The sequence below is a fragment of the Centroberyx affinis genome, unplaced genomic scaffold, assembly GCF_046629955.1.
Source record: "Centroberyx affinis isolate AG114_WGS23_722 - 3 ecotype Tasmania unplaced genomic scaffold, CSIRO-AGI_Caff_v1 ptg003667l_1, whole genome shotgun sequence".
NCBI lineage: Eukaryota > Metazoa > Chordata > Actinopteri > Beryciformes > Berycidae > Centroberyx > Centroberyx affinis.
The window spans coordinates 18565-38700 of NW_027281568.1; the positions used below are offsets into that span (position 1 = coordinate 18565).

Consider the following 20136-nt stretch of genomic DNA (forward strand, 5'->3'; position numbering starts at 1 on the left):
AGATACTGTCATAGAAGCATACAAATTGGAATATCACAGAAATATTCTTAGAGTCTAAAGTCTAAAACTTGACCTGCTGCATCCCTGTGTAACCACAAGAAGGAATCGCTTGAACAAAAGAGGTATCACTATGTCCATACATCGTCCTGTATGTGGTCATTCTTTCTTTCTGAACTGATGCTGTTTCATAGTACTGATGTTGTTAAATGGGCCTTAGCAAAGGCATACAAGCCAGAAAGTACCAAGGAAGGAACCAAAATTCCTTACTCAGGTTCTGAGTCCATATGAAAGGGAACCAGTCAGTTCTTACTCAGCGTAAGTTATGTGGAGACTGCTAACTGCGTTTCATAAGGTTCAGAAGTATTGGGGCAGAAGCAATCGCCATTCATTTTGCCATTGGCAAACACAAAATAATGTCTCATGAGCAATAACTACACAAACAGGAACAATAGTGTTTGAAAAGATGAGTTTGGTTTAAACTTTAATCTACAACAATGGAACATTGTAAATAAAGTTAGGTTGATTTGATAGAAATGCAACCACTGTCTTGTTTAATCTAATATACTAATGAATGAATATGTGACCAATTCATTATATGAAAAAGGTCATTCGCGCAGATGTGAATGTACCACCAGAGGGCGACACCGTCACTTCCGCGCCTTTTCTCTGAAGGGGACTTCCAAACCGGAAGTGTTTGCGCAGCCATGCTAGCAGTGCTGCTAACAACATCTGTTAACAAATGCTAACATTTTAACCCGCTGGGCTGCTCGAAAGCGAACCATTAGCTCGACAGGGTAACACCGACGTTAGCTGTCAGTTTTCCACCAGATGACAAAGCTGCTGTCGTGAAAGTTATGACTAATTTATTTTCAAGAAGCAAGTTATTGTTGTGTACTTAGCGTTAGCTTTAGGGCAGTAGGCTCCCCCAAACTGGCAGATATGGAGACTCGGGGGATTGAAGACATGTTTGACTTTCGTCGGTAAGTTAGCTAACGTCAGCTAGCTAGCTAGCTATCCAGCTAACCTTTAACTACACTTACAGTATTGTATAACCCAGTAGGTTAAAAAAAATCTAACGCTATCTAGCGCTAATGTTAATCAGTAAAAGCTTTATTAAAGCATGGCGATACTAAATTTCTGAAACATATAACATTAGCTAGCTAGCCAGGTGACGGTTAACGGTGACGAGCTAACGCTAACGTTAATGCAACTGTGCGAAACGCTCCGGACCTTAACGTAAACATACTGCATAGCGCTGTCATCGGCTAACTTATAATTACTTCAACTAACGTTAGCTAATTTCGCTGCCGTTATATATGCGGCATTCTCTCTTGGACAGTTGAAAACGTAGTCATTATGCGTAAGTAGACTTAACGATACTAACGTTAAATTGAAGCCATTATGTGAAGTCAGTAAGTCATATTAGTTAGGTACACCTTTCGGTATGCTGAGTAATCTATAATATTCTATTTTCTTTTGAGGACTGACCTTGTTGTTTGAAAAGTAAGATAATGGTACTAATTCGGTACCGAGTCGACCAGAACCGGGCTAATGTCGGGTATCTGAGATTTTCTCCAGCACTTAAGTTCTTACGAAGAGCCATGTGTAACATGTCTGAAATGAAAGCAAAGCGCCTTTATTTCATACCTGTCACGTACAGAAGGATGTTGGATTATCTAATGAAGGAGCGTGGATGACATTAGGTTGTTTCTTCATCGATCTGATGAGCGAGTGATACTTACTGTAAATCAGAGCAAATATTTGCATCCAAGATGAAGTATTTCCCTGGGGTTTACTGTCCTCTAGTAGTTTACATGCAGGTGTCAGGGGATTAGATTTACAGTTAGGAGTTTTTATGAAATGGAAATAAAAAGTAGTATGATTCAATCTGTCAAACTCACAGCTCAAATGCTGACATTTTTTTCTGTACAGGTTTCCCAAAGATGGACTTGTTCTCCTGCTTTTGCTGATTTATTCTCCAGTTGGCCTTTGTTTGATGTTGCTGAGGATTTTTATTGGTGTTCATGTGTTCTTGGTCAGCTGTGCACTTCCAGAATGTTTTGTTAGACGGTAAGTATTTATTAAAAACACTGAAGTGTTCAGCATAAATCAAGATGACTTGGCACTAGGTTGCTTCAGTTTTTATGAATCTTTGTGTATCTGTTAGTCTAGGATGTTTTTCAGTTACTGGTTATATTTATCTTGCCTCGTGCTAAAATTAACAGAAAATACTGGCATTATTTTGTGTTTTTGTCTGACAGAAACCTGAATTTAAAATAATGACCTGAGAGCTCCAGGGGTAGGGAGGGTGGGATAATGACACAGGCTTATTATGGTAACAACCAGGTAATTTTCAGGCATTACTGGAATAATGAAAAGGCTGTAGTAGATATTCATAGGGATGGGCAGTTATACAATGGTTACAGCTACAAGAGGGTCCGCTGCTGTCATTAGTGATAATAATATAATACATAATATGGATAATGTATTCAGGGCAGTGTGTTATATAAATTACTGATTAGTTGCCCAAGGCCCCACTGCCTAGCACTATTTTTACATACTCAAAGTCCATTGACAGTGTGAGAGGCAAATTTAACCCTTTAGACTCTCAGATACAGATAAAGGCATACAAATACATCAAATGCAGCCAAAATCTTAATCAAAATGTTAGTAAATTGTAACATCATCAGCCCCCTCCGCTAGTTATGTTTTTGTGAAAGTAATTGGTAATAAAAGTAAATATGCAAGAATAAAGTATTGAAAAGAAAAGTCATAGCGCACATGTCCCAAAGATTGTGCACAGTTTACAGTTGGAATGCAGTTTATAAAAATTATGAATTAGCTAGATGTCAAAGTTTGGGCAGAAGGATAAGTAGTAGTGGATATATGAGGAAAAAACAGAGAAACAGTTACCCTGTTATACATGTTTATGTTGATGTTTTTATGTTCTCTTAGATTTATTGTGAGGACCATGTGCTCAGTCCTGGGGATGCATGTGAGACAGAAGAACCCTCGCTCCAGAGACAAAAACACCAAGCTGTACATATGCAATCATGTGACAGAGTTTGACCACAACATAATCAACCTCCTGACTCCCTGCAATACTGTGAGTATTTGACTTCTTTAACGCATTTTCCACTTTTCCTAACTTGTTAGTTGTATTAAAGCGAGATGTAGGCTTTTCACATTTCAGGCATCTAGCTGATGCTCTTAGCCTACCTAGAGCCAGTAGGGAATTGAAACTGTGACCTACTGGTTACAAGACTCTAACCACCAGTTCACCTTTCTGTCCACCCACAGATGCATTAACAAGTGTTTTTGTATACACCTTTTTTTTGTAAACACAGGTGAATTTTTACCCCCATTATTTGTTGGAAAATTATTAGGAGTCCGAGCCCAAGACACAATGATGTGATCAATAAACACAAGTTATAAGAAAAGGGCTTATGGATAAAGATTAGAACCTTCTGGCAATCACATGCAGTAATTTGTTCATGTGGAATTTACCCCTAAGTCCTCGGCTCAGCTGGGTGTTTGAGGGTGTGTTCACAACAAGCATGTTTGGACTGGTTTATTCGAGCTCTGGGGCGTTCACTCCTTTAGTTCAGTTCATTTGGGCAGGCGAGAGCAATGCCATTCGAACTCTGGTGGCAACAAATGAAAATTGGTCTTCTTTCAAGCTAACGACCCCAAGATGCAAGGTTTTATGGGTATAAGGAGACAGATGTTGACATCTGTTCTCATGCTTGGAAAGCCAAAACAAAATGAAGCGAGGGCAAACCGCAGTCTGGAATGATGCTCATATTCAGCTGTTTCTTAACTGGTTTTGAATGTAAATCATGGCAAAACCACAGACAAGTCCACTATGCTTAGCTAAAGTTACAGGGACTGGAATCAGATTTGTTTGGACTCCTCCTAGCACTGGCAAAATCTCTAACATGGTGGGATGCCAGGTTACCAAAACTGTCTACTTGCGGTCCATTTGACTTTTGTTTACAAGCCCTGGTTTGTTTGTAATTGGGCAGTGTGAACCTAAACAAAGCCAAAAGTCAACTTTTCCACTCTGGCTCGGACTAAAGAAAACAAACTGTAGGTGTGTGCACCCTGCAACTCTCTTCAGGCTCTCCACAAAAGAACAAATCACTTGTACACTACATGGTTTTGGCCTGCTGAGTGTTATTGGCTGTGTCTGTTTCCGCTCATTAGCCCCAGCTGGAGGGCTCCACAGGTTTTGTGTGTTGGGCCAGAGGCTTCATGGAAATGCATTCAGCATCAGGCCAGGGAGTGATAGGAGAGTCTCTTCAGAGGTATTGCTCCACTGAAGGCACCCTACCTTTGCTTCTGTTTCCTGAAGAGGACACCACAAACGGCCGTGCTGGCCTGCTCAAGTTCAGGTCGGTGCCAGTGTTTTTATTACAGGATAAAACCACTCACTATAAGAACTGGTGTTTCACTCCTGACGTCTAGCACAGTCCATTTAGTATTTGTGAGTAGGAACGACCCAATACACGCAGACACCTGCTAAGACTTCCATTTGTAATGTCATCATGTATAACATGTAAAATGTGGAGCTGCTCCAGAGACAATGAATGACATGTAGACCCACACAATTTGTTGTTGTGACTGAGAAAATATAACATTATTCCAGAAACAACCCATAAATGCTCTTATCTTTACCATTTCTCCCAGTTCAGTTTAGTTCTCTGGTTTTGGACATTTGTTTGTATTCACCAGTAATTATCTGATTAGTCCTAGACACAGGAAAAACAGTTTGAGCTCCATAAGTATCAGGACAAAGAGACAATGTTAAATATTTTGGCTCCATACTGATGACTTTGGATGTGAAGAAAAAAAAATGATTCACCAAGCCAGCCACAAATCATTATCCCTCTGCCACAGAGCTTCAGAATGAAGATAAATTACTTTGGCAGTTGTTTCTCCCTACTAATTTCCCTGTAGAGTTCAATAGGGAAATTAGTAGGGGGAAACGAAAACTGCTGCTAAATGTATTCGTTTCTGTCTCTAAGCTGAGAAACTGAGAACCAAGTGCAGCTGCAGTTGAATTCTCCCAGAGATGCACTCAAATGTAAAACAGCTGGGAAGAGCACCTTACAATAAGATCAAGTATATTGTGATGTTGGTGTTGCAGATTTCTGAAATTCAATTTACATTAGGAATTTTTGACTACGATTTGAACCAGATCTGGGTGGGATAACATGAGATCCCCTATCTGTCCTCCTAAGCTACCTCAACTCCTCTCAGTGCACCATCTCAGCAGCAGTTTGCTTCATTACATGGTTTCTAAATCCATTAAATGTTCATTTGTAGTGGTAAATACCTGCCTCTTTGAAAAATATAGAATATATTCAAATCTTTTCATTCACTGAAAGTGTTGAAAACCTAATTTAGTAGAGGTAGCGAATTATCAGTAAGAAAAATTTACAAATAATACCCAGCCTTATTACCCAACTTATTCTACACTCCCACTCTTCAGCTTTAATAACTATTAGCCATATTTCATTTTTATAAGAGAGACAAACTGAACTCAGATTTCTGTTTTTGTTGCATTTTTAAAACTTTGAAAAAAGGAAAATATGATTTTGCAACATTATTTCTCAACAGGATACAGACTCATCAACTGACTGTACTTTTTCCCCCTCAGCTCTTGGCCTTTCTCATTGACTGACTCCATTCAGCCTGTGGCCTTACGGGTGACGAGACCATTGCTTGCATTGGTAATGTCATTTAAACTTGAATTGTAACACAAAAAATAGAATATATAAAATGGGGTCCAGGGAACGGATGCCTAAATAATATACCATTACCAAATTATTGCTAATATACTGTATTAATGGCATTGACTTGGCTTGGATCTTGAATTCTGTGTTCAAAATCAGACTCCACTTTATGCACCAAGTACATGGAGAAGCAGTTACGTGTTCAGATATAAACAAAGTGACTGCATAAAATGAGATAATGAACTATAAAATATTTCAGTGAAACACATTTTATAGTGGATTTGAATGGTTGCATGCATCCTGAAAAGCCTTGTGTTTGATATACCAGTTTTCCAGTAACAGAAAAACTGGAAGTAATAGGAAGATGATGAATGTGGGCTGCAGAAATTGAATCAAGCCATATTTCTTTGTCTCAGTAATTAGAACGGAGAATTAATTTTGCCCTGTGGTGCTGTGTACAGCAGTGGCTGAAGTTGGGCATGTTCAGTCAGTGAAGATATGTCGAAATTGTTGCAGGATTGTGTTGCGAAATGTCAAACCATTTCACACATTCACAGACTTATCCCAAGTCAGTGTATGCCTCAAACCACAAATAAGTTATACATCAAACTCTGTTACGAATGAAAAATGCAGGAGACGTACAGAGAATTACATAAGTATCTTTTTGAAAACTTTTCTCCATCGTTTTACTTCTGACTTTTCGAAATGACACGGTGACAATGGATTTAAAATCGAGGACTATTGAAGAACCACAGCTATCTTTGTCCACAGTCCCTGCATAACTGTCCTGGAATATGTAATTGAATGTAGGGCGTTTCAGGATACACTGTAATGCTATACAGTAATACCACTGAGCTGATGTTGTTTTCTCTGTCCACAGAGCACACCAGAGTCCAGCTGGCTGATGGAACTCTTGTGGACATTTTTTGCTCCATGTACAGTGTATCATGTAAGGTACTAAATAATTTGTATCATTATTTCTATCAACTGCTTTTTTCACTTGTGTCATATTTCTCAGCAAGATAAAGTCCCACACTAGAACTGGACCTAGAACTAGAACCTGCTTCATTTGTAATTTTTGAAAGCTGAAGTGATTTTGTGGAGAAACTGCAACCACCAAGCTATTGAGCTCTCCTGGAGCTGTACGAAAAAACAAAAGCTGATGAAAACACTTTTGTTATTGTAATAGTAACAACCCCAGGCTCAGCCAAAATGGTCTTCTCTAGCCAGTATTTTAATGTTGGTTAGCGTTCAGCAACATTTAAACATTCTTCATTGCTAAGTAAATTGCTGTCATAAGTAATTGATTTAAAGCTCTGAGGCCCAAGTTTAGGCTTTACTGGCTGATTTTTCACATCCCTGTTGCCATAATTGCTGTCAGAATTATTTCTCCCATCGCTTTTCTGTTTTTCGCTGTTTCTCCCAGTTGGCTCCCACCAGTGTCCCGACAAGAGGGCGAGTCCATGCAGGAGTTTGCCAACAAAGTCCAGGAGGTAAAACTACTGTTTGCCACTTGATTACACACCTTCACCACCTTGCTCTCAGATTTATAAAGGTAAAATACAAAATCTGAAAATGTGTTATTTGCTAGTGTAGTTTAGTAATTTCCATAAATGTGAAATACCTACATCAAGAGCCCTCTCTAAACAGCTGTCCAGCACAACCAGTGGAAAGAGAGTGATCAATAGAAAGACTGGACTGCAACTCCAGAAGAAATATTACAATCTAAGTAGGCCTAACTACATTGGGTTAAGTAGAACAAGCATGAAAGGTAAGATAAATGACAGAATTAGGATATTGCTTGATATTGTGGGATGTTCTCTCTCTCACTCTTCTTTAGTCTTTCAGACTTTTACTAATATTGCTAATATATACTGACAGCTTCTGCCTCCAATACATCAACAACCAAAACACCAGAACAAGTGGCTTTTGAATTGACTAAAAGGACTCAGATATTCTCCTTTAAAACTCTGAACTTTCCATTTCCCACAATTGAGTGCAGGTACAGTTGTCCGCTATTCAAAGTGATCATTGATTGTCTTCCTCTTCAGCTCCTAGCCTGTGAACTCGGCTTGGTCTCCACCCAGATCACTAAAGCTGATAAAGCGGAGCACATCAAAAGGAAAAGACACACCGTGCCGCAGACATCTACAAGTAAGCAAGTCAACAAATAAACGCACATTGCATCTGCTTCTGTGTATATAGTACTAGAAACTTTGGAGGATTCTGTTGCATGTATTTTATGATTTATTATAAACATCTGGGGGATTTCTTGTGTGTTTACAAGCTTTTCCCCCCGCCAAACCTAGGTGTCCGACCTGGCTCCATTTCCCTTGGTTTCATGGTACCGAGCTCAGGAGCAGAGGATCACAGGATTATTAAAATGGCCCAGCAGGTGAAGGACGTCCTGCCTGATGTCCCACTGAATGTCATTGCAAGGGACTTAGGTATGACACAAATATAGTGCACTTTTACACCATGATAACCCCTCTACCCCTCCCTGCTTGGATGTATTGTCATTATCCTTGAGTAACCTGTGGCTTTTGTGCTTTGACACTACACTGCCCATTCATCCTGAAATAGCCCATTCCCATATGAACCTTTCAAGTATTCCCATAAATGTTGGACATTTCACTGCAGACGTCTATGACAAGAAGAGACCTTATTTATAAATAATAGATACATTTCCCCTTAGTCAAAACAACTGATAATTGAAATGATTTTGTCTCTGGATTGTGTGCAGTGAAAACCAATTGTGTCGACACCACCATAACCAATCTGCTGGAGAACTCGGAGGAAGCTCCAATGGAAGCAACCGGGACGTCTACGTTTGGGCCTTCTAGGAACTCCTCCTCCTTTTCATCTGGTCCCACTCCCACCATCAAGGTTTGGACTTTCTACAGGCTGCTGCCTCTGAGCTCTCTAACCTGGGGAAGGATCATTTAGGTCCCAATTAATGAACTATGTGAACATATGAAATTTGAATAACAGAAGAATTGAGTAGAGTATTATTATGGCATTGTAAGGTGCCTGGGAGAAAGTAAAGGTTGTAGAATTGTAGTTTACATATGTCCTCACACATTGTAATAGATTTGATTGATGTGTCTAAATGCAGTCCATGTAGCTTTTTGTAATTGCAAATCCATTCTCTTTTCATCCACAGCCTGCTGCCAAATCTTTTGGGAAATCACCAGCTGACAGACATTTGTCCCTCCAAGAGAGGAAAGAAGCGCTGTATAATTTTGCAAGAAGGTGAGTTTTTCTGCTATTGGCAATGTCAAATACAGAAAACAGATTTGTTTTTTAATGAAGCAATATTTATGTGAACAGTATTGCAGCAGAAAAGGCATATAGGGCCAGCTGCTGATAGTGGAATGAAACGTTCCTTCAGTCTCTCAACTGTTGTTCTGAGCAAACATTTCCCAACAAACAGCTAATTGAAAATACCTCAGGTCCTTTCAGTTCATGTTAATGGGACACCTCAGAAAAACAAAGCTGCTTCATTATACTCATCATCTCACAACTGAGCCAAATCTGTGAACAGGTTTGCAAAATTAATTTGGTTTGAGAGTTAATGAGTTTGAATTCATTCTTCAGGTGTTGTCTGCCGCATGATACTAACTCCATATAGAGTTAAAGCTGCGCCAGGCAGGATTTTTATGTAAAAATACACCTGTCTTAGCAGCCTGAATCGCAAATTGGGGCTGCAGCAGGGAAGAGTGTCACATCTCCCCTAATTGAGACCCTGTAGATTCACCCTATTTGCCCAAAATAAATGACGGTGTCGGGTCTGAACACTTCTCCACCCGCTGGAAGTGATGAATTTAAAGCAGTGAGCAGAAAGCTGGACTCGCCAATGTCAGATCTTTTGTCTCCCTCGTCTCTTTGGTTTCCTCTGTATAAAGCATCACAGAGCGGCCGGGTTGGTAAACATGAGCTGCTGTGTGCAGTTTACTGACTTTACATTACAAGATTTCTGGGTATTGCAGTGTTGTTAGTGTTGTTTACAGTTTAGAACATGGTGTTTTCATGTTAATAAGTTCAAATCAAATGACACAGAAAAATCTGATGAACAAACAGACCACAATAAAAAATCTCCCTTGGTGAACCAATTACACCAAATGGTGGGAGAAAACAGAATTGGATGTATTATACGTGAAAAGCCCCTTTTTATATGTAGCGGGTTGAACAAAAAGCAGGTTAAAGTTTTACAGTTGCTATTAGTGGTGTGGTAATGATTTGTTTGTCTTCACATGACCAAGCTATTTATTACAGTAATGACTCAGGAAGCAGTTAAAAATATGTTAAATGTCTGTAATGACTTGTTGGTATATAGAGACATTCTGTACAATATGACATTTGTACCCACAGATTTTCTATTTTTATTTAACCCTGATAAATCTTTCAAATAAATTCTCCTGAAACACTAACTCTGTTTTCTTTGTATTTTCCTCATCCAGACGCTACATTGAAAAACACGGATTGGATCGAGAAGACAGTCACTGAACACGTTTTGGGTCAAGCCATCACTGAAACCTCGTCGGAAAGAAGTATATCAAACTCGCATAGCTGTCTAATTTGAATGGTGAATTCATATTTTGTCAACAGATTTTGTTGAAAACAGATTTTGTTAATCACAAATACTGGGGACAAGTATTCTGAACATGTATAAGTCAATGGAACGGTGATTATGCATGTGTTAATTCTTCATTCTGGCTAAGACATAATTTTGATAACAATTTGTATTACGATCCACTGACTGTGAATCATCTATTTATTTTTATAATGTCCAGAGTCGTCGATGAAAATAAAGTTCAGCTTGACCTAGCTTTTAAGAAATTATTTCATGTAAGACATTTGTTCTCCCCAATGTTGCTGTCTGCAATCTGTCTGATTCAAACGTCACAATGTTAATGTAGTTTAAAAGCCTTTTTTTTTTTTTAATCTGAGTTGCATTTGATTTTTTTAATTTGAATATCAGTTTTATAAATACAAGAGCTTGTTACTGTGATATTTCTGTATAGTTTCCAATGTTCACCTACACCAGACAACAACCAAATCCTGCCAGGAGAGGGAGCCAGGGAGCCAGTCTCCTCCTGGGCCTTTGAAGCTCAGTCATCTATTCCACAATCTCTCTCTAACAGAACATTGTCTGGGGTTTTTGCCCTCTTCTCTAGTTGTAGGAGAGAGGTTTTAATGTCCACAAATCACAACTGAATTGTCCAAGACAATTGTGAATAATAGTTATTCACACACCATGAATTAGGCTACAAATATGAAAAACTGTGCTTCATAATGATTCTGAAAATATAAATACATTTTAAGAATAGACAGTAACACAGTATACTTTTGACTAACAAGCAGCATAGATGTAGAGGAAGTTGTTCTTGTCATTGCTCCATGACTTGCTGGAGTCACAACTGGTCCTAGTTTACAAGTCTGAAGCAAGTTCCAAGTCAAAAGGGTAAATCTCAAATCCTAGCAAAACAGCTCAAAGTCAAGTCACAAGTCAGTATGATATCTGTAGAAACAAACAGATTATCTGCTCATTGAATTACAGTTATGGAAATGCTTTACACATGCAGACTAGAGGGTTGGTGCTATGGTCTGACAAGCACAGTACTGACTACATACAGTATCACTTCAACGATGAACTTGAATTTGATGTTGCCTTCAAGTCCTCTTTGTAAACCACTACTTCTGAGGTCACGAGTAGCAAATAAATGATGTCGTGCATTAAAGGGGTTTTGGTCGAGAAATAGTGCCTGTTGCAAAAGTAGCTTTTTGGTGGCCGTGATTTTATTTAAAAATATCAAACGGTGCAGACATACTTTGAGCTGCTGCAGCAGCAGAATGAAGAGAAAATGCGCATCAGCTATGTAATTGATGATTTAATTAAACATAAAAAATAAGTGATGAATAAAGGATAAACAAAGAGTGAAATACAACTTTAACAATAGGCTACACCCTCACAAATTATTTACTCAGAATGCCAACTAACATAATGATAAAATAAAATATACTACTCTTACCATCAGTTGTAGACACAACATCCATGACCCATGCCCCCTAAACATCACACGTCGGCAACTCGGATATGAGAGAAAATTCAAACTTTTTCAGTCATAGGCACTTAGCTGAGTTGATGGTTGTTCATGAAGCTCGTGTCAGAATGTCGATATTTCCGACAGTACCTAAAGGCAGCTTTACAGCACGCTGGAAGTGACGTTATTTTTCAATCACGGAACACAGAGGCGATTAAGCTAGCAGGTTAGCAATGTCAGGTCTTGAGGAAACTTCAAATGAATCACTAGAGCTGAAAGAAGACAAAGATTTGGACGTGGAGGTGGAAGGAGACCCAGATATCGATTATGCTGGAGATCCATTTCGATATGTTTTTTACAGGTAACGTTTTGTTAACGTTTCCTCCAAGTGTCTGGGTGGCTAGCTGCTAGCTGGCTGCTAGTTAATGCTACTTAGTTGGTATTACTAAAACTACCGTTAGCTGACACCCAGTGAGATCAAAACTCAGAAATTAGCTAGCTAACTTGGCTCTAATGTCAGTGAAAGTATTAATTAGAGCGTAACTTCTGGCAATTGACTTATGCTATCAATGACTTAGGTTTTATTCATTCAAATACTTGCCATGCTATAAGAAATATGAAAATGAAAGAAACACTAACGTATACTTTTTCTATACTAAATTATAGAAACACTATAATTTAGTCCTATGTAAACGTATGCATACGTACTTTTAGAATGAGCTCTTTACCATGTTTAACTAAGTGTAGTTAGTAAGTACTGCAACCTGCACTAGATAAGATTGCCTCATCAAATAACAATATCAGTAACAACCCTATTTATCTGTGTTTTAGAGACAGGAAAGAGTGGGCAGACTTGGAGCCTGTTCCTCAAGACGATGGACCAAATCCTGTTGTGAAGATTGCCTACTCTGACAAGTGTAAGGTTGTTTATGTCAGTCAGTAGACTTGCAGATCAAGTCGGCATGGCTTATAGGGGAAAATGACTATAAATATGTTGCAATTTGTCAGATGGGACAATTGAGAAGAGCTTTTGCTATCCTTCATATTAGCTGTTCATTTCAGTTAAACGACAGTGTACAATATGCTCTACTTGAAAGTCCAAACATAATAATGCATACTAAATACATTTGGTTGTTAGGTTTCTCCCAACCTTCATTTATGGAAAGTATCCTCAGAAAACTGTACAACTAAAACACTTACAGCAGTGTCCCTAAATAGTCACTAGAAGACATGCAGGCCATATTTGCAGTGGAATAAGACTGATCTGAAAATTGGCAATAGTGCAGCTATGTTGGTAAGACTCTGATTTTATAACCTGTGTTGTGTGTTTCTCCCACAGTCTCAGATGTTTATGACTATTTCCGTGCGTTGCTGAAGAATGATGAAAAAAGCGATCGGGCTTTCACCTTGACAGCTGAGGCCATTGAGCTAAATGCTGCAAATTACACAGTATGGTGAGCATGCTGCATGTTTACACAATGGAAAAGAATGGAAAAAAAGTTTATTCTTAGCACTGTGTCATTTTCACAACTTAATGGGGAACAACAGCAATTTTGCTAAGCTGATATTCTGAATAGCTTGTTTAATAACAGAGTTAGAGTTGATTATCTATTTAGTATCATAGTTTGTTAACTGATGACTTTATGTCTATCAAAGACCAATACATTTTTGTTAATGTTGTGGTTCCACTGATATGTGCATACAATCGTGGAATAGCTCATTAAACAGAACAAAGTTATACGTTTAAAAATGTCGTCTGTGAAATACAGCAGAATTTGTGTTTCTGTGAATGTGCAGGCACTACAGGCGAGTGCTGCTGCAAGCCTTAGAGAAGGACCTGAGGGAGGAGATGAGGTACATCACTGCCATCATCGAGGAGCAGCCCAAAAACTACCAAGTCTGGTGAGTGCTGGCAAAGTCGCATGTCTATCCATTCATTGTGTGATGCTAAACAAGAGAGTTTGAGTTTGTCATGATTAGGGTCTTAACTACATGTACAGTACATAGAGTGTATATGTACTATATATGTATTAGTCAGCTAGATTATGACCAGGCCTTTTAAACTTACCCATCCATGAATTAATTTCCAGACATGGCTGCTCCTTTCCTTACAGAGGTGACAATAGATCAAGGCGCTGTTATAATTAGACAGGCTTTTAGAGGAGAACAGGTCCTGAGAGGTCGCCAAGGTTGTTTGGTGTTTGAAAGATACAGGTTCAGTTGAGTTTCTACAATGGAAAGAATTATATACCTATATAGACGCAAAAAATGAACATTGACACTTTTACTATGAAAATGCGGTACTAAGAAAAAGATGTTTAATTGTTATTGGATCTATGGAACCAGATAATATAGAATTTAATCATTTCACTTTGAGGGAAATTTGTCATTTCAGCAATAATAAATAATTTTAAATGAATTGGCATCATGAGCACAAATTGTATATATATATATTTTGAGTCAATTTCAGAAATGGCAATTCATTACAGTTAGAATTACTTCATTCAATTTAGTGTAAACTTTTATACAACTTAAATGCATAAGCCTTGCAAATAGATCAAAATATTTAGTGTATAGGAAACGACCATGATGCGATATGGGCTATAGATGCAATTGTAAATGACCTACTTACACATTTAATTTGTGCATTTTTCTGCCACGATTACGCTGTCATTTAGAGGCTTTGGCAGTGTTGCCTTAATGTTTTTAGATATAAGATGCCTTCCTCATAGTCTCAATTATTAACTCTCAATCAGCTGCAGTAAAAAAGGTGCTGTCTCTTTAAGCCATGGTGCCGTGCAGCCGGTGTGTGATTGCTGATCATTGTTTTGACTCTCTAATCATGTTCCCTTTATTTTAAAAATGGGAGTGCACAGATATTTAAGAGAACTACATTCAAGTTTAACAAATCAATCTGCAGCCTGCGTTCAAGGAACTGAGTTAGCTGAATGTGGTTTAGCAAGATAATTTGAACCAACTGACATCCTATTAGCCTGGATTAATTAGGTGATGTACGAGGACCCTGGTTAGTCCTGTTGACATCAAGGCTCACTGGCGGAGGCAGGAGCAGCACAGTTGGTTGCACACAGAAGAGCAATAATCACAGTCCTTAAGTAATAGACAATCTAGGAAAAGGTGGGAGAAAGAAAAGAAGTGGAGGAAGAGAGGAGAGAGATAGACAGAGGGAGAGGCAGGACATTTCTAAAATAATTTAATCAAATCATTGATTAATTGGGCTGCAAATAAGAGCGGCTTTCCTCACTCCTCACTCCAGGCATCACAGACGCATGGTGGTGGAGTGGCTGAACGATCCCTCGGAGGAGCTGGAGTTCATCGCAGACATTCTCAGTCAAGATGCGAAGAACTACCACGCCTGGCAGCACAGACAGTGGGTCATCCAGGTAGGTGTTGCGGCTTTTATAAGAGCTTGACTCTGGCTGGAAAATGTTAGCCGGCCCACGTCAGAACCACAGAATGAAAGGAAGACGAGGACTAGGTTCCAGTTTTCTGCCCACAGCGAGCTGCTCTGCCAGGCCGCCTTTAAGTGTGGTTCAGAGTGTTCTCTGGAGTCATTCATGTATTTATTTGGTTGGTTGGCTGTCCGGCACATTGTTTCATTCCTTCTTTGGTCAGAACTGGTCAATTTTCTTGTTAACCGTCTTCTGCCAGCAGGATATTCACCTGAATACATGATGTGACTACTTTGCCAACGTTTGTCTTATCCAAATTCCAGGAGTACAAACTCTGGGACGACGAGCTGGAGTTTGTGGAGAAGCTTTTGGAAGAAGACGTGAGGAATAACTCTGTGTGGAATCAGAGGCATTTTGTCATTTCCCACACTACAGGCTTCTCCAATCCAGCCATACTGGACCGAGAGGTTCAGTGAGTACATTCAGTAAAGATTTGGGAGATGAGGACATAAAGTTAATTAGCATTTTTCAAGTTGCTGCTCAGAGGTCCAAGTGACCCAGTTTTAGTGTTTTATGCAAGCTAGCACGCTGTGTCACAAATCCAAAATACTAACCTAAAAAAATGTACCGCTTTGGGGGGGATCTAGTGTTCCAGCCATTTAAGATACCTTTCTTTTCTAAGTCTTTTCTAAGTGGTGGTCAGAATTTCCCAAAGGGGGATCTAAAACAGACCTGATATACAAAGACATTCTTGAACTGAGACATTTCAGTGAATGTCAAATTACTTTTTCTATTTAAATAACTATTTTCTCTGGGGGGTTAAACATCATATCCCATAATTATTTGCCAAAATATATATTTTCAGGCCAGATAGTGGGTGAAAGATATCATATATTGAACTAAGATGCAAAAACATTATAGAGGTACCAATTGTCACCAATAATTCTTTGCAGTAACTCACTATTTTCCTGTCTTTGGTCAAGGTATTGTCTGAGCCAGATCAAGAAGGCTCCCCACAATGAAAGCGCATGGAACTATTTGAAAGGGTAAGATGTTAAGCAGATGAAGGCAAAACATCAAAATGAATTGTGGTCTGTTTCTAAATCCCAAGAAATCTGCATGGAACAAAATCTAAACGTTAACAACCTCTCTGACTTGTGAATTTACCAATCCCAAATCAGTCTGTTTGACTTGGATTTATTAAAGTGGAATCACACTGAAGTTTGACATTGATGTATGCCGCTTTTATGTCCCAGGAGATGAGAATCAATTGGAAAAGATCAATCAAATATGGAAAACCTCACTGACATGGTATCCCCATTTTCCCTTCGTTTTCCCTAGCATTCTGCAAGATCGAGGCATGTCGTCTCACCCGGGCCTGGTGGATCAGGTGCTGGAGCTGAAGGAGACGCACTGCTCACCTTACCTTTTAGCCTTTCTGGTCGATTGCTATGAGGATGCCTTGGAGAACAACAATCAAAAAGAAACTTTAAGCAGGGCTCTAGAGGTAAGTGCTTTTGTTAAGGGGAAATGCATCAGTGAGGATTGTGTATATCTCTCCAATACATGTTCACTGGGGAATCTAGATTTGTAGGATTCAGAGAAATGGATGATGATGGGTGAAAGTCCCATCATGAAGTTCTGAGGATCATCTTAACATACACCTTGCAGAGCTCTGAGACATTAAAACCTGAACCCTGAATTGGTGCCACTGATGTTACGTCTCCTCACCCTCCCTCTGTTTCTCCTCTTCCAAAGGTTTGTGAACTCCTGGCGCAGGAGAAGGACACCATCCGGAAGGAGTACTGGCTGTTTCTGGGCCGCTCCTTAGAGAGCAAATATGGACCCAGCTCCACCTCCGGCGAGCCCCTGGCCGACGGCCCTGAACCTTCAGCCCCAGCATCTGGGCAGCAGGAGCTCAGCTAGGCGTCCGGGAGGCAAACACCGTTTCCACTCCAACTGTTGTCCCGCATCATCGTTACTCTCAGCAGAGCCAGCACATGCAGCTCGATCTTACTGTAAATTACTGTGAGGTGTAGTACTGACATTTCTCAAAATAACCAATAACACAGGATCACTAAAGTTATGGATGCATTGAGGTGAAATATCTGGGAATCTCCCCAATAGTAAAATCTGATATCAAAAGCTGCTTGTAACATGTCAGAAATCAAAGCAAAGCAACATGAATCTCTCATGTATAGGATGTTAGCTTTCTAATGGAGAAAAATGGATTGTATCTTAATTGTTTTTGTCTGTTTACCTCTAACTAATGGTCTAGGACTATATTGTTCAGTAAAAGTAAAGAATCGGATCAGTACTCAGTACTCTTCGCTGACACTTTAAAAGTATAGCAGTCTGAATGGATATTGGCAGTAAGAAAGTGGTATTGGTGTGTCCTACAGTAACGTAATACAAACTGGTTGTATAGAGGTGTCAAAGAAATCAAGGAGCCAAATGGATGTGGACCCAGATAACTAGACATATTCAGTTTCATACAGCAGTCATCACTAACTCTGTTGATTAGCACCTTTAGAATTATTACCAAGTGCATATTTTCACTTATTCTTTTAACCTTACAGCCATAGGTTGTTTAGACATATAAACCTATCAATAATTTCTGAGTTTCATAGCCATGCCATGTGTGATGACTAACATCACTATGAGTGTGTTTGCATGCACACTAATATTCCAATAGTCAGGATAATCAAGTATTCAGTTTTTGAGACACTGTAAACATCTTATTTAGTTGAAACCTGAATACTGATATTAGTGGGCATTCTGAGACAAATGTGTATCCTGTTGTTTTTCTGTAAACTACAAGTTCAGTTTTCACGGTAACATCAGGAGTTTTCTTTTTCTTCATGTATACAGGGATATTTATAAGTGGCTTAAGAAGACACATTTTAACAGCTTACTCCAATAAGACTAACTGGAATATTGTGTGCATGGAAACCCACTCGTCACAATCTTGGAACGGAACATTTTGGTGTTATTGGGTGGAGAATGCATGGAATAGCCATGTTATATTGGGAGGGTTGAAGCATCATGGAAAATAAAAGTGTTTGTATATATACTTGGAGCCATTTGCAAATCTGTTACTAAGTTGCCAGTGATGATGCAAATGAGATAAAGTTGTATTGTTGCTGCATGCACCTTCTGATCAATGATCTACATAACAAACTTTCCCCCTTTCCAACTTTATATCCCTACACAACACTACCATGGCCCAGTGTGTTGCTTTAAATGAGCCATGTTCCGGGTATTGGAGTTATTGGATGGATGGTTTGTTCTCCCCTGCCCTCTGATCTGTGGAGCCAGGTTGCCAGGAGGAAAACAGAACCAACCAGCGAGCTCCTAAGCTCATGAACACTTGCAACCTCATGCCCCCTGGTCTCCCTTAGAGCTAGAAAATGGCTTCACACCACTAGATGCAGCTGCTTCTCCTGGTGACACTCCAACACAAATCCCATCCCCTCCAGTTTCTAACCAAGCAGTCAGTGTGCCAGCAGTACGAGGCTGAAAGTAAGTAATTACAACTTCTCTAGATACTTGATATTTGAGTAGCATTGCTGAGTTCTTTTTTTCAATCTATGCTTTCCTTCCTGAGTATTTTTAGAACATTTACTCCTACTTTTACTCTTCAACATAGGAGAAATGATGATGAATTTATACTGTAGAGCAGTGGTTCTCAAACTTTTTCACATCAAGGACCCCTAAACTGACACAAATTAGACCACGGACCCCCATTTGATAAGATTTTGTCCCAGATTCCCCCATCTGATAAGATTTTTGCTTTTAGATGTTTTACTACAGAAAGTGTATGAAACCCATGACCAAAATAGTCATACATTCGATCATTGTGTTACTTATGGATGGAATTATAGTGAAAATAAATGATTCCCCTTTTTGCTGGGGACCCCCTGGAACCCCCTCAAGGACCCCTGGGGGTCCCCGGACCCCACTTTGAGAACCACTGCTGTAGAGTATAAAGGCCATGGGTTGTTAGAGAACACAGTGACATCATAGAGTGTAAAGGATATCGGTTGTTACAGAATGCAGTGACATCAGAGCATAAATGTCATGGGTTGTTAGAGAACACAGTGACATCAGAGCGTAAAGGCCATGGGTTGTTACAGAACACAATGACATCATAGGGCATAAAGGCCATGGGTTATTACAGAACACAGTGACATCATAAAGCATAAAGATTATGGATTGTTAGAGAACATAGTGACATCATAGAGCATAAAGCCATGGGTTGTTAGTGAACAAAGTGACATCATAGAGCATAAAGATCATGGGTTGTTAGAGAACACAGTGACATCATAGGGCATAAAGGCCATGGGTTATTACAGAACACAGTGACATCATAAAGCATAAATATTATGGATTGTTAGAGAACACAGTGACATCATAGAGCATAAAGCTATGGGTTGTAAAAGAACAAAGTGACATCATAGAGCATAAAGATCATGGGTTGTTAGAGAACACAGTGACATCATAGAGCATAAATGCCATGGGTTGTTACAGAACACAGTGAAATAGAGCATAAACGCCATGGGTTGTTACAGAACACAGTGACATCATAGAGCATAAAGGCCATGGGTTGTTAGAGAACACAGTGACATCATAGAGCATAAACGCCATGGGTTGTTACAGAACACAGTGACATCATAGAGCATAAATATTATGGATTGTTAGAGAACACAGTGACATCATAGAGCATAAAGCTATGGGTTGTAAAAGAACAAAGTGACATCATAGAGCATAAAGATCATGGGTTGTTAGAGAACACAGTGACATCATAGAGCATAAATGCCATGGGTTGTTACAGAACACAGTGAAATAGAGCATAAACGCCATGGGTTGTTACAGAACACAGTGACATCATAGAGCATAAAGGCCATGGGTTGTTAGAGAACACAGTGACATCATAGAGCATAA

At 39.3% G+C, this 20136-nt stretch overlaps 2 protein-coding genes across 3 annotated transcripts; both read left to right on the forward strand.

The window, feature by feature from the left end:
• Positions 1-741: 741 nt before the first annotated feature.
• aup1 (AUP1 lipid droplet regulating VLDL assembly factor) lies at positions 742-11405 on the forward strand. 2 transcript variants are annotated; one of them, XM_071540537.1, is made up of 12 exons: positions 742-980; positions 1933-2070; positions 2956-3106; positions 4207-4394; positions 5663-5735; positions 6619-6692; positions 7165-7231; positions 7790-7900; positions 8026-8185; positions 8482-8624; positions 8902-8990; positions 10199-11405. In XM_071540537.1, the coding sequence occupies exons 1-12, from the start codon at positions 940-942 to the stop codon at positions 10242-10244; spliced, it is 1281 nt and encodes a 426-aa protein (XP_071396638.1). In that variant the 5' UTR covers positions 742-939; the 3' UTR covers positions 10245-11405. The 2 variants fall into 2 exon arrangements, with proteins under 2 accessions (XP_071396638.1, XP_071396640.1); XM_071540539.1 differs by having other exon boundaries at positions 743-980; positions 7790-7892; positions 8048-8185; positions 10199-11402.
• Positions 11406-11988: 583 nt separating this feature from the next.
• Positions 11989-18340, forward strand: fnta (farnesyltransferase, CAAX box, subunit alpha). The gene is made up of 9 exons (XM_071540540.1): positions 11989-12143; positions 12614-12699; positions 13122-13236; positions 13580-13684; positions 15057-15183; positions 15516-15664; positions 16176-16238; positions 16534-16699; positions 16951-18340. Exons 1-9 carry the CDS (start codon positions 12016-12018, stop codon positions 17116-17118), a joined length of 1107 nt encoding a protein of 368 aa, XP_071396641.1. The 5' UTR covers positions 11989-12015; the 3' UTR covers positions 17119-18340.
• Positions 18341-20136: the final 1796 nt, after the last annotated feature.